General features: G+C 34.1%; 4 protein-coding genes across 6 annotated transcripts; 2 read left to right on the forward strand and 2 right to left on the reverse strand.

The window, feature by feature from the left end:
• The first annotated feature begins 819 nt into the window (after window positions 1-819).
• LOC123015187 (probable pyruvate dehydrogenase E1 component subunit alpha, mitochondrial) lies at window positions 820-2,666 on the forward strand. 2 transcript variants are annotated; one of them, XM_044414794.1, is made up of 6 exons: window positions 870-1,030; window positions 1,099-1,175; window positions 1,229-1,291; window positions 1,340-2,085; window positions 2,137-2,281; window positions 2,330-2,666. In XM_044414794.1, the coding sequence occupies exons 2-6, from the start codon at window positions 1,143-1,145 to the stop codon at window positions 2,516-2,518; spliced, it is 1,176 nt and encodes a 391-aa protein (XP_044270729.1). In that variant the 5' UTR covers window positions 870-1,030; window positions 1,099-1,142; the 3' UTR covers window positions 2,519-2,666. The 2 variants fall into 2 exon arrangements, with proteins under 2 accessions (XP_044270728.1, XP_044270729.1); XM_044414793.1 differs by lacking the exon at window positions 1,099-1,175 and having other exon boundaries at window positions 820-1,030.
• A 320-nt stretch (window positions 2,667-2,986) lies between these two features.
• Window positions 2,987-6,871, reverse strand: LOC123015182 (early endosome antigen 1-like). Of its 2 annotated transcripts, none has more exons than XM_044414779.1 (9): window positions 6,729-6,871; window positions 6,445-6,673; window positions 5,856-6,393; window positions 5,413-5,806; window positions 4,088-5,291; window positions 3,658-4,031; window positions 3,440-3,607; window positions 3,149-3,385; window positions 2,987-3,095 (listed from the first exon to the last, which is right to left on the reverse strand). In XM_044414779.1, the coding sequence occupies exons 2-9, from the start codon at window positions 6,495-6,497 to the stop codon at window positions 3,031-3,033; spliced, it is 3,033 nt and encodes a 1,010-aa protein (XP_044270714.1). In that variant the 5' UTR covers window positions 6,498-6,673; window positions 6,729-6,871; the 3' UTR covers window positions 2,987-3,030. The 2 variants fall into 2 exon arrangements, with proteins under 2 accessions (XP_044270714.1, XP_044270713.1); XM_044414778.1 differs by having other exon boundaries at window positions 6,445-6,688; window positions 6,729-6,857.
• Window positions 6,872-7,322: 451 nt separating this feature from the next.
• On the reverse strand, window positions 7,323-9,120 carry LOC123014262 (cyclin-dependent kinase 10). The gene is made up of 7 exons (XM_044413286.1): window positions 8,961-9,120; window positions 8,757-8,878; window positions 8,623-8,695; window positions 7,967-8,572; window positions 7,700-7,918; window positions 7,513-7,646; window positions 7,323-7,459 (listed from the first exon to the last, which is right to left on the reverse strand). The coding sequence occupies exons 1-7, from the start codon at window positions 8,983-8,985 to the stop codon at window positions 7,424-7,426; spliced, it is 1,215 nt and encodes a 404-aa protein (XP_044269221.1). The 5' UTR covers window positions 8,986-9,120; the 3' UTR covers window positions 7,323-7,423.
• A 178-nt stretch (window positions 9,121-9,298) lies between these two features.
• LOC123014263 (protein TFG-like) lies at window positions 9,299-10,855 on the forward strand. Its single transcript, XM_044413287.1, has 5 exons — window positions 9,299-9,411; window positions 9,461-9,663; window positions 9,805-10,050; window positions 10,100-10,454; window positions 10,500-10,855. The coding sequence occupies exons 2-5, from the start codon at window positions 9,471-9,473 to the stop codon at window positions 10,702-10,704; spliced, it is 999 nt and encodes a 332-aa protein (XP_044269222.1). The 5' UTR covers window positions 9,299-9,411; window positions 9,461-9,470; the 3' UTR covers window positions 10,705-10,855.
• The last annotated feature ends 668 nt before the right edge of the window (window positions 10,856-11,523 follow it).

Raw genomic sequence — 11,523 nt, forward strand, 5'->3', positions numbered from 1 at the left:
GGTTTCACGGTTCCTGCAATCTTAATCAGCTCACTGTTTAATGCTTTTGTTGAATTAACAACAATATAGTTTATTAAAACAGTTTTATTTTGTTACTTATAATGAGTCACGACTATTTTTTTGTTATTAGTAATAATTTACACTACATTTGTTTCCAGTGGTACATCAAAATCGAAGTTGCTAAATTTATTCTAAAAAATATCAGTAGATACCTATTAGAAGTTTATTTCAAACGTTTAAATTTTCGAATGAATAAATCGGCATTTTCTTTTATTTCTAAAAAAAAAAGTTGAGAGTTAATCAGAAAAATTTCGCAATATTTTACTCTAATAAGCAAATTAAAAAAGTTCTTGTCTAGAAAAATATCCCGTTTCTACTTGGAAAAAACAATCTTAAGTTATTCAAAAGTAAGGTAAAGGACGTTAATAATTTCACCCGAAAATACTTTAGGCCCTTTTTGAACAATACCATATATTCATCAATGTTAAATAGTTGTTTTCTTGCTATTAAAGGTAGAATAATAATATACACATACCGGATGTGGTAAGTCTAACGTTACACACGTGTGCGAAGAAATAAAAAATTTGGATGAATAAATTAATAATGTTATTGGTTTAACGTATTTTTAGAAAACAAAAATAGAATATTTAATTTATACTGTACGTGACTACTTTATAATTCTTCTATTTTCCATTACTGGCAAATTCAGTTATTTTATCGAAACATTATTATTATGGAACTAAAAAACAACTCGACAATTTAAATTTTTCCGCCAGAAAAATGATCACGTTGTTGTATGGAATTCTATCACTATTCAACAACGTGAGTTAAAACAAGACAGAAGAATGATAACGAGACATGTAGTGAACAGCTGATCAACCAACGACCTTTGAGGGACCTTTTCCTAACCAAAAATTTTAAAGGACATACAACTAACTTCTTATCATTTAGTATTAGCACACCTCAAACAAGACAGAAGATGTTACCCAGCTGTGCAAGAACTTTTGGCAAGAATGCCCTAATCCAGAAAGTAAGTTTCCTTCAAAGAAAATGTTTTAGAAAATTTTGAGAATGAGAATTGAACAAGGTTAAATTAAGGTCTACATTACACCTTTATTGATCACATTCCTGCTTTTTCTACAATGAAGAAAGTATTTTATAGCAGTTTTATAAACGTATAACATAAACGCCTCAACTAATTTGAATAATTAACGTGGTTTTGTTTCAGAAAGCCTTGGGTTTGATCTCAGCTAAAAGCAATTACGCCACTGAAGCACCCTTTGAGACAAAAGTGAGTTTGCAAGTTTGGTTAATTCTGTTTCATTGTTCATAATTTCAGGCCTTCCGTCTGCACAATTTAGAACAAGGCCCAGCGACAAACACCACTCTGACTCGAGATGACGCCCTTTTATACTACAAACAAATGCACTCCGTTCGCCGAATGGAGACCAGTGCCGGCAACCTCTACAAAGAAAAAATCATTCGGGGCTTTTGCCATTTATATTCCGGCCAAGAGGCGGTCGCTGTTGGCATTAAAGCAGCGTTACGCCCACACGACGACGTCATAACAGCGTACAGGGCCCACGGCTGGAGCCACTTGATGGGTGTGAACCCCCTTGGAGTGCTCGCCGAGCTCACGGGACGACAGTCGGGGTGTGCCAGAGGCAAAGGCGGTTCCATGCACATGTACACGGATCATTTCTACGGAGGCAACGGCATTGTGGGGGCCCAAGTTCCCTTAGGTGTGGGTCTAGCCCTAGCTGCGAAGTACAAGGGCACAGATGGGGTCTGTGTGGCTCTGTACGGCGACGGTGCTGCCAACCAAGGCCAGGTGTTTGAGGTCTTCAACATGGCTAAATTATGGGACATTCCATGCATTTTCGTTTGCGAAAATAATGGGTATGGTATGGGGACTAGTGCGGCCCGGGCGGCGGCCAACACCGCCTACTACACCAGAGGGGACGTCATTCCGGGAATATGGATCGATGGGATGGATGTTCTGGCGGTGAGGGAGGCTGCAAGGTTTGCGGTGGATCATTGCTCGTCAGGGAAAGGACCTATAGTTTTAGAAGCCGCCACCTACAGGTAAATAGGTGCCTAGAGTCTTATCTAGCGGTGATTGATGGGTGTGATTAGATACTCAGGTCATTCAATGTCAGATCCAGGGACGAGTTATCGGACTCGTGAAGAAATTCAAGAAGTGCGTCAAACACGTGATCCCATTACCTCATTTAAAGAGAAAATTATCACGGCTAATCTTGTGTCTCCTGAGGAATTAAAGGTAAACACGACTTGGGAATTATGAAGGTGTTTTAAGGTTTGCTTTCAGACGATTGATACAGAAATTAGGAGCACTGTTGATGAGGCAACGAAAAAAGCCAAAGCGGAAAAGGAAATTCCCTTAGAAGAGTTGACTGCTGATATTTATTCACTAGATTTAGAAAAACAAATCAGAAACATTGATCCTTTTAATCCACTGCCACATAAACGAATTGGGGAAGCGGTTAATTTCAAGTAAGATGGCGCATTTGCTGGTGTGTGCCACTTTATAATTTATTAATTTTACGAAACCGTCGATTGTATATACACTTAGTATCGATTAAGAACCGATTATTAAGTTTATGCAAAAATTATAACCATATGCCATTAAAATTATGTGAAGAATATGTTGTGTTTTACTACATAATATTAATTTAGAGAACGCTCACTCTTACATAGATTAATTAGTTAACAACTTTCTTTACTTTCTAGATATCTTTTATAGTTTCAATAGCCCTTACAACATTTTGAAATAAATTCGATCAGGCAGAAATCCCAAGTTTTTTTGTTGTAAATTTTATAACTGTTTTAATTAAATTAATTAAATCTTTTTTAAACAATAATTAAACAAAGAATCAAACCTTGTACTGATAGTTTAGGAAAACAGTGAATTAAAAATTTTGATATTTTAGCGGGGATATGTAATGTTTATAAAAGTAACGCATTATGAAAAATTATTACCTCTTTATTTCGTGTTTGTATTCTTACAAATTATTTCTTCTTGAGCCTATTTAAGCAGAGATATACACTTCGCCTCACAACGTCAGGTGTTGTTTCTAAAATTCCTTTTTGAAAAAAAAAAAACAATAATAAAAACAATGTCACTTACCTGTTAGTAAGCTTCTGAACCACTCTCTAATTTTAGGTAAATAATTAACTTCCGACTTGGAACTGAATCGATTGTATAAATTACCGATTAAAATAATCACAGCGGCCTTAAAATTTTCTTTAGGGATTTGCGCAACAACAGGCTTCATATGTTGTTCAATTTTCTCATACACCCATTTCTCGGGTTGATTTTTACAATACAACAGCAACGCAAAATCTGAAGACCTGACAGGGTTTCCTAAAAGAATGTATTATTATGATAGAAGTATGCATAAAAAGTGGAATTCCATACTTAAATAGGCGTAAAAAAGATCCTTAAAAAACTCATTAACGTCCCACTTCTCTGTTGGATATCCATAAAACTTAATCAATAAATCCCTCAATGGCATTAAATTGTATCCCGGTTTGTTGCAGTTTTTTGTATATATAATTTGTACAAGAACCCTAGCTATTGGCATATCTAAAAAAACAATTTCAATTTTTCAGTTAAATACGAATGTTACGATTTACCTTTAGAGATGGTTTCATGGGGCAACACTTCCGTCCATGACGTCAAAACGCTGAACAAAAATGGCACCGCAAAGTCCCCACAGAAATAGAACACATCACAGCATAACCTACGCATCCTATATAAATTTTTGTGAAGCTTACAAATCGCAAGATAGAGCCTCGTGATAGGACCAAACTCTTGTAAGTTGTCACAAGTTAATAACCTTTGTTCAGCCAGAGTTAGGAAACTGTCAAAAACACCAACTACTCCTGTTTTTTCCAATTTTGACATAAAACCCAACATTGTCCGCTGAACGTCGGTCATAAGGGGCGCCGGGTTGTATTTTGTATCAGGAGCGTCATGGTAATCAACGGCAATTCTCTCCAAAATCGCCCTGTAAACAAATTTCATAAAACATATTAATCATTTCATTATAGTTTAGCTTCATACTCTGCAATATAGTCGGCTTCTTGACCCGAAAACTCCCTCACAACTTCATTCGACGCTTCCTCTTCCGCTCCGTAAACAATAAGTTTATTGAAAAGCATTTCAATCTTACTAGTCGGTAACTTTTCATCACTCTCTGGGGCTTTCTCTAGAGGGATTAATACTGGGTTTTCGGCGGTGCAAGGGCCGTCTTGAACCGGTGACTTCGGACTTTCCAATATAACATTTTCGTCCGCCTTTTCTTGTATGTTTTCATTACGAGTTTCAATCTGTAGTGTAACTATCCGAGGCGAACGCCGACTCCTACAAACTGGCCTTTTAAATTTGGTTTTCAGCGATTTGGCAGTTGTAATCGGTTTCTTGAAAATAATTTCTTGTGCTTCGTTTGTTTTGGTTACTTCGCTATTTTTACTCGGCGTTTCTTCATTAATGATCGTATGGTTTCGGCTTGGTAAGTCAGGGTCCGTCATTCTCAACCGTTTATTGGTTATGGATTTTTGCTTTTTTAGGGCAGAAATAATCGAACTTCTAGTGCGTTTACTCCTCCGAACTTGCGTGTTTTTTGAAGTGACTTTAACAATTTGATTACAGTTTTCTTCTGATAATCTATTTTCAACTGTTTCTATTTCTACAGGTTCATTTTCCACAGTAATATTGTTTTGATCATCGCTTGCCACGCAGTCTTCGCTATTTCTTAATTTCTGACACTGCAAAGGTTCTTGTAATGATTTGTCAAAATCCCACTTCTCCTGTAATGGGTTTTCGTTTTTGACCTCAACAAATCCCAAAAGAGATGGCTCTTCATAGTCAGTGTCTTTCAACACCATGTAAGTTTCTGTACAACACATTAAAGGACATTTTAATTCTTTTGTTACTCTTTTGAAATTGTTTTTCTTGACTGGTTTCAATTTCGCGCGAATTGGATATGGTTTCACAGTTGCAAGTGGAGGAGAATATGTACTAGAACGTATTAAGGAATCGTTGCTTATGACGAAATTAATGTTTGCTTTCTTTAAAGCTATCAGTGCACTAAGTAAGTCTACTTTTGCTTTCTGTTTGGCGATTAGTCTCTTCTTTCTCAACATATGTCGTCTTTTATTTACAATTGTTACTAAATTATTGGTGTTGCACGCTGATACAACCCTATTTTTATAGTGCGATCTATGTGTTTCTTTTACACAACTGTTGTCTGATGGTAAATTTTCAGCTAAAAAAACACGCTTGATTATCAAACAGAGTAAAATAAGACACAAATTACACAAATGACAACGATACAAAAAGTGAGATACTTGCTTAACTAAAAAATTAATATTTTATAAAGTACTTACTGGTCTCTTGTAGGTTGCTTAAAGGTGATACTCTAGAGGGAATGGTCATTTTCTGCAATATATCACAAACTTCTTCATCAATTGGTGTTTTTCTGTGTTCACTGATGCCCTCAAGACTTGGCAATCCTTCTTCCCGCTGTTTACTCACAATGGTATCCTTAACCACCACTTGCACGCCTTTATCTTGTTTATCAATATTATTTTTTTGTAATAGGGATAACTCAACCTGATTTGAGCAATTATCCTCTTTTAACCTTTCAATTTCATTTTCCATGCCCTTGATTTTTTGTAAAAGATGACTAATTTCGACATCTTTATTTTTAATACTTTCATCAAACTTAATTTTTATTTCTGCCAACTCCTGTTCATTAGTTTTTAATTTATCGTCAATTTCCTGAAACAAATAATTAAATCAACCATAACTTTAGCAAAAAAACACATACTTGAACAGCTTGGAAATCAGAAAGTTTATTTTTTAATTCATATACTTCCAGCTGAAGATCCACCGTTTCATTGTGTAATTTTTCCTTTTCTGATTGCCATTGAACAACTTGGTAAGATACAACATTAGTTTGTGTGGCACAATCCTTCGCTTTTGTGTTTTTCTTTTTGAGTGGTGACCCTTTCTTTTTTTTACCTGATTTGTTATTTACATCATCTGCATGCTCCAAATTCGTAAGCTTTACTCTACATTCATTCAATTCTTGGTTTGCAAGTTGATAATTTACTTGTAAGTTGTTGATAGTTTTACTTGATTCAGATTCCAGTTTACTAAATTGCTTCTTTAATTCAGTATGTTCTTCTTCAAGGGTTTTATAATTACTTTCAACTGTTTTTAAACTACTTGAGAGGGTTTCATTTCTGAGCTTTAATTTAGCAATTTCATTTTTCCCTAATTGAAGTTTTAATTTTAACTGTTGTGTCCATTGCTGTGTCTTGTCTAAAGTCTTATTTTTCTCCAAGAGAACACCAAGTAGTTCACTAAAAACAATTCTTTAACAAAGTGCACTCATTTTAATATAAATAACTTACTTGGTTTTAATTATCTTCTCTTTAAATATAGAGAAATTAATAGTCTTATCCATGAACGTTGCGATTCGTTGTTGCAAAGTTTAGCAACCTCACTTGTAGATAAAACTGCGTCAATGGACACAAATAGGTGAATTAACAACTCTTTCGCATTACAAAACTCCCGTGATAAGAGTAATCTTATACGAAAATTCAAAAAATTTCATTTCTTACAGAATATCCACAAAAACCGCTAAAACAACATAACCTAACAATTTCAAAATGAGTAATTTTCCACAAAACTATACCTTCTCAAGTTTATTACAGTTGATAACGTGAAAAATTATTATATATTAGACAATATTGTTTTGTTAAATTTAAAACGTTTTTGTTCTGTTAAATTTAAAACTCACATTCACGTTCTTTCGAATTTTCTTTGGTTATGTTTTTAGCGGACCAAGGATATACTCGGAAGGTGAATTTAGTTGAATCCAAAATTATTGTTCAAAATAAGTATCATTTGAGACAAAAAATGCAGCTGCCAGCTGCTAGACTACCTGAAATTTTCTTAAACCAAAAATGCAGTTGCGTAAAAAACAAAAAATAAAACTACTAGAAATTAATTTTAGCATAACAAATGTTTTTTGAACGTTTAATTTTGTTAAAAAATGTAAATGTAAAATAATTACAATTTTTACAACTATGTATTATTTATTATTATTATTTTTAGGTATTAGCACAATTTTTTTTTACTTTTAGTTTGTTTTTAATGAGTTCACCTGGATTTTGATATCCATTGGAAACGTTTTTCAAACGTTTTGGTACCAACCTACCAGTATCGCCAAATTTATATAATAAAAATTTATTCAGAGAAAGGTAAATATTTATAATTACTAAATTTCTCTTAAAAAATACGTTTATTTGTGGATGAATAATTAATAAACACAATCTACATTTGCATAGAACACAAAACAGAACATTTGGTTACCAATAATAGAGTCCTTTATTCAATACGCCTTTTCTTCACAAGTGAACCCAACTGAAAAAAAAAAAAAACAAGTTGCAATGAAATAATACTTAACTTTTCCTCACCAAATCTGAAATAGCCGGCAAATTATTAGTTTGATCACCAGCACCAGTGTTTGTACTATCTGAGGGAGCTGATGTTTTACTGCCTTTAATATTTCTGTGTTGGGGGAATGTAGGCATCAATTTTGGATCACAAGCTAAAATATGATATTTAAAATTAAAAAAATAAAACATTCTTTTCAAAACTTACGTAGTGGAGGTTCCTTGAAATAACTGCTTTGTAAACATTCTTCAGCAGTAGCACGTTTGCGTGGATCATACATAAACAAAAAATTTAACAGTCTTAAACCAGCAGCAGACAACCACGGAAATCTTTGTTTTAAGTTATTGTAGGGCTGTTGTTTAAGAGAAAAATTTTCCAACGCAGGCAACTCACTAAACCCTGGCCAAATTGCATCAGAAGGAGTACCTAAGATTCTCTTTGTTAATAAAAACTCACAAAGTAAAAGAAGCTAACCAAGCAAATCCACAATAAGTTCAAGCTGTTGTATTTCAGACCTTCCAGGTAATAAAGGTTTGTGACCCAAAAGCTCCCCCAGAATACAACCTGCTGCCCACATGTCAACACTAGTTGTTTGAGTGGGTGCTTGCAGCAGCAACTCTGGGGCTCTGTACCACAAAGTCACCACATGTGGGGTCATAGGACGCAAGGGAACCCCAAACCACCGCGCTAAACCAAAATCGGCAATTTTAACGCAGCCCTTATCTGTCATCAGCAAATTGGATACTTTCAAATCGCGGTGTACAACAAAATTATGGTGCAAATACCGAAGCCCCCTTAATACTTGCAACATTATACACTTTACTTGTGATTCGGTAAAGGGGGCTTGCATATTATCCAACAACGAGGCTAGATCTTGTTCACAATACTCCATAGCAAGAAAAATGCTTTCCAAACTGCGACCCACAACAACTTCTTTCAAATGCACGATATTTTCATGACGACATTTAAGGAGAACCTGAATTTCTCTCAAACTACTGACTGGAATTCCGTCGCGCTCCAAATCCATGCGGACTTTTTTGAGAGCGACGATTTTGTCTGAAATTGTATCCTTGGCGCGGTCTAAAAGCAAATAATAAAAACACACAAACAAAAAAATCATCTAAACATACAAACGATTCCATAAGTTCCTTCACCTATTCGGTTCAACTTTTCAAACTCCGATACAAATCGACACCGCCCCAACTGTAATAAATTCAAAACATGGTGTGTTGTCCATTATTACAGTATAAATAACAAAACTTACAATGTCGGAATCTGGTATTTCCATCGATTTTCCAGTAAGAAATGATGTTAAAATTCCTTTTTTTGAAATAGGGGCCGACGGTTCGGCCCCATTTTCATTTTCTTTATTACTTTTGTTTGGAGCTGCAATTTTTTTAGGTTAGGATTACAAAAATTTAGATAACTAAATAAAATAAAGAAAGTTGTGCAATAGGCTAAAACTTACATTTCCTTAACACTTCAGCGTTCATCTTTGTGTTATATCGACAAGCAAGCAACTGTATTTTAATTATTATCGATAAAATTGTTAAAATCAGAGACTAGTAAAATGAAAACGCCGTAAACAATTATCGGCGTACACATTTGCACCAACATTGCTTCGACAAAACCACTATTATTTTTTAAAGAAACGAATTAAAAAACATTTTAAACAAATAATAAAATAGCCAGCAATATCAATTAAACAATCATTTAAATACGTAATCTTTATTTAATTCTTTAATTTGATTTTAATTTGTAATTAACAAAAAAAAATTTGTTACCCACATTGGCGGCCCTGTGTATAAAAATATGACGTTTCATTGACACGCATTTGACGTTTCTATTTATTGTTTGTGCTGAAAATTTTATTATCCAATTGTTATCAACGTAATTTGCTGCAAAATTAATTTTTGATTGTAAGTAATTTACTTTTGATAATTATTTTTTAATGCATAAACATTTAAGATTGTATGACATGGATTCCAAAAGCGAATTGTTTGATCTTAGCGGCAAACTAATAATAAAAGTTCAATTAGGGGATGATATTAGACGTATACCAATACATAACGAAGCAATTACTTATGATGAATTATTGTTGATGATGCAGAGAGTATTTAAGGGCAAACTTTTTGCCAGTGATGATATTACAATAAAATATAAAGATGAGGGTATGTTTTATTAATTTTAGTTGTTCGAAGCACTTAATTTAATTAGAATGCTTTTAACAAGCTCGTGTTATTTAGATTTTAAAGGAGACGTGACATTTACTTAAACTCATTACACCAATTGAAGTGTTATTTATATTGCAGATGGTGACCTCATCACAATCTTTGATAGTTCAGATCTTTCATTTGCTATTCAATGTAGTCGTATATTAAAGCTACAAATTCTACCAAACACTGATAACAAAAGTGAGACTGTTAGTGTTTTATCATCATCTGATATAAACAAACTGAAACAACAATTGAAAACAATAAGGAACCAAGTGAATGACTTGTTAGATTCATTGGAAATTAGTGAAACCTCATCGGCACCTGGTGCGTCAGTACCCCAAGGTAAGAACCCACTATTAGCGGAAAACATTTTCACATTATTTTCATATAGTTAGTGAAGAAAAGTCATCTAGTGACATAAATCCCCCAAATACTCTCAACAAAGTAAACTCAAGCGAGTTCGACCCTTTGAAAGACAAGCCTCAGAATGGGGTTGAAGAGACTAAGGAAGCGCCAAAACCAACACCGACGCCCCCAGTTAACAGCAATGAGGCCCCAAGTCATCAGCCCCAACCCGTTCCAGGGTCTACTGCGGTGCCAATTCCTCAAGGACAACCAATTGCTGCGTCAACAGCCACCAGTCATCATAATCTGAATGATTACTATAACAGAACAACCCAAAGTTATCCCCACCAAATGGCGTATAGCAGTGTGCCCTACCCCCAACAACAGTATTCTTACGCTGGGTAAGAAACAATCAGCACATCGCTTTTATCCATTTCTGGCTTTAGTTATGGTCAGCAGGTGGATCCCTCACAAGTCCCCAATTCAAATGCTTACACTAATCCGCAACAAAGTAATGTTACATATCCAACCCAACAACAGTATACTCACCCACCACCAGGAGTGTATGGGCAAGGTCAAGCGAATCCCTATTCTAAAGCTTATACGCAGCCCAGCCCCCAGCATGGCTACAATATGCCACCGCGCCAATAGTCAGTTGATAGTTATTTATTTATGTGGCTTTCTTGCTGTCTTCGGCGATCATTCTATCTTTCTATCTTAATCTTCATATTGTACTGATACAACAAATAGGTATAGCAATAAAAATGTATTTTCAATTATTTTAATAAACAAATTAAATGATTTTCATATTTTTTGTTTTGTCAAAACTAATAATCGAAGGAAATATTTCATTGTTCTGATAAGTAAATGCAGGTTTGGAGCCGAAAAGTTATGCTTCGGATCATTATTTTGAAACTACCAAATTATTTATTATTAAATTATGATTTTGTTCCACTACAAAAGAGTTATTCTGATAAAAGAACATTATACCTACCCCGCTGGTACTTTATTTATGTTTAAAACAGTTTATAAAAAATAAAACGGATTTTGTTTTAACATTTCCGAAAATGTAAAAAAATTGATGATTGATTTGATAAGAAACTTTACTGTGTTTTAGGTCCTATAATCCATCATTTTATTGACTAGATGCTGAATTGCACTGTGCAGTTTCTTTTTAAATTTTTAAGATTAAGTATTTTAAAAAATATTCGATTGAAACTAACTATATAAAAAAAACTAAAAAATATCTCATGCACGGAATTCGTTTTTTTTAATCAAAAACCAAGTTAAGATATAATTGATAAAGTATCGCACCTCTAGAAATAAATGCTTAAATAGACGAATAAAAATTGAAATAATCTTTCAAATTTAAAATTGTTGAAACTCTATTTATCATCCTCTATTTTCTACATTTATTTTACATAGTAGCTGTGTCGTTAGTTACGTCATGTTGTTAGTTGCATTTGTTAA

This window comes from Tribolium madens, unplaced genomic scaffold (genome assembly GCF_015345945.1).
Source record: "Tribolium madens isolate multiple individuals breed KSU strain unplaced genomic scaffold, Tmad_KSU_1.1 Scaffold_97;HRSCAF=244;Tcas5.2_LG3a, whole genome shotgun sequence".
Taxonomy (NCBI): domain Eukaryota; kingdom Metazoa; phylum Arthropoda; class Insecta; order Coleoptera; family Tenebrionidae; genus Tribolium; species Tribolium madens.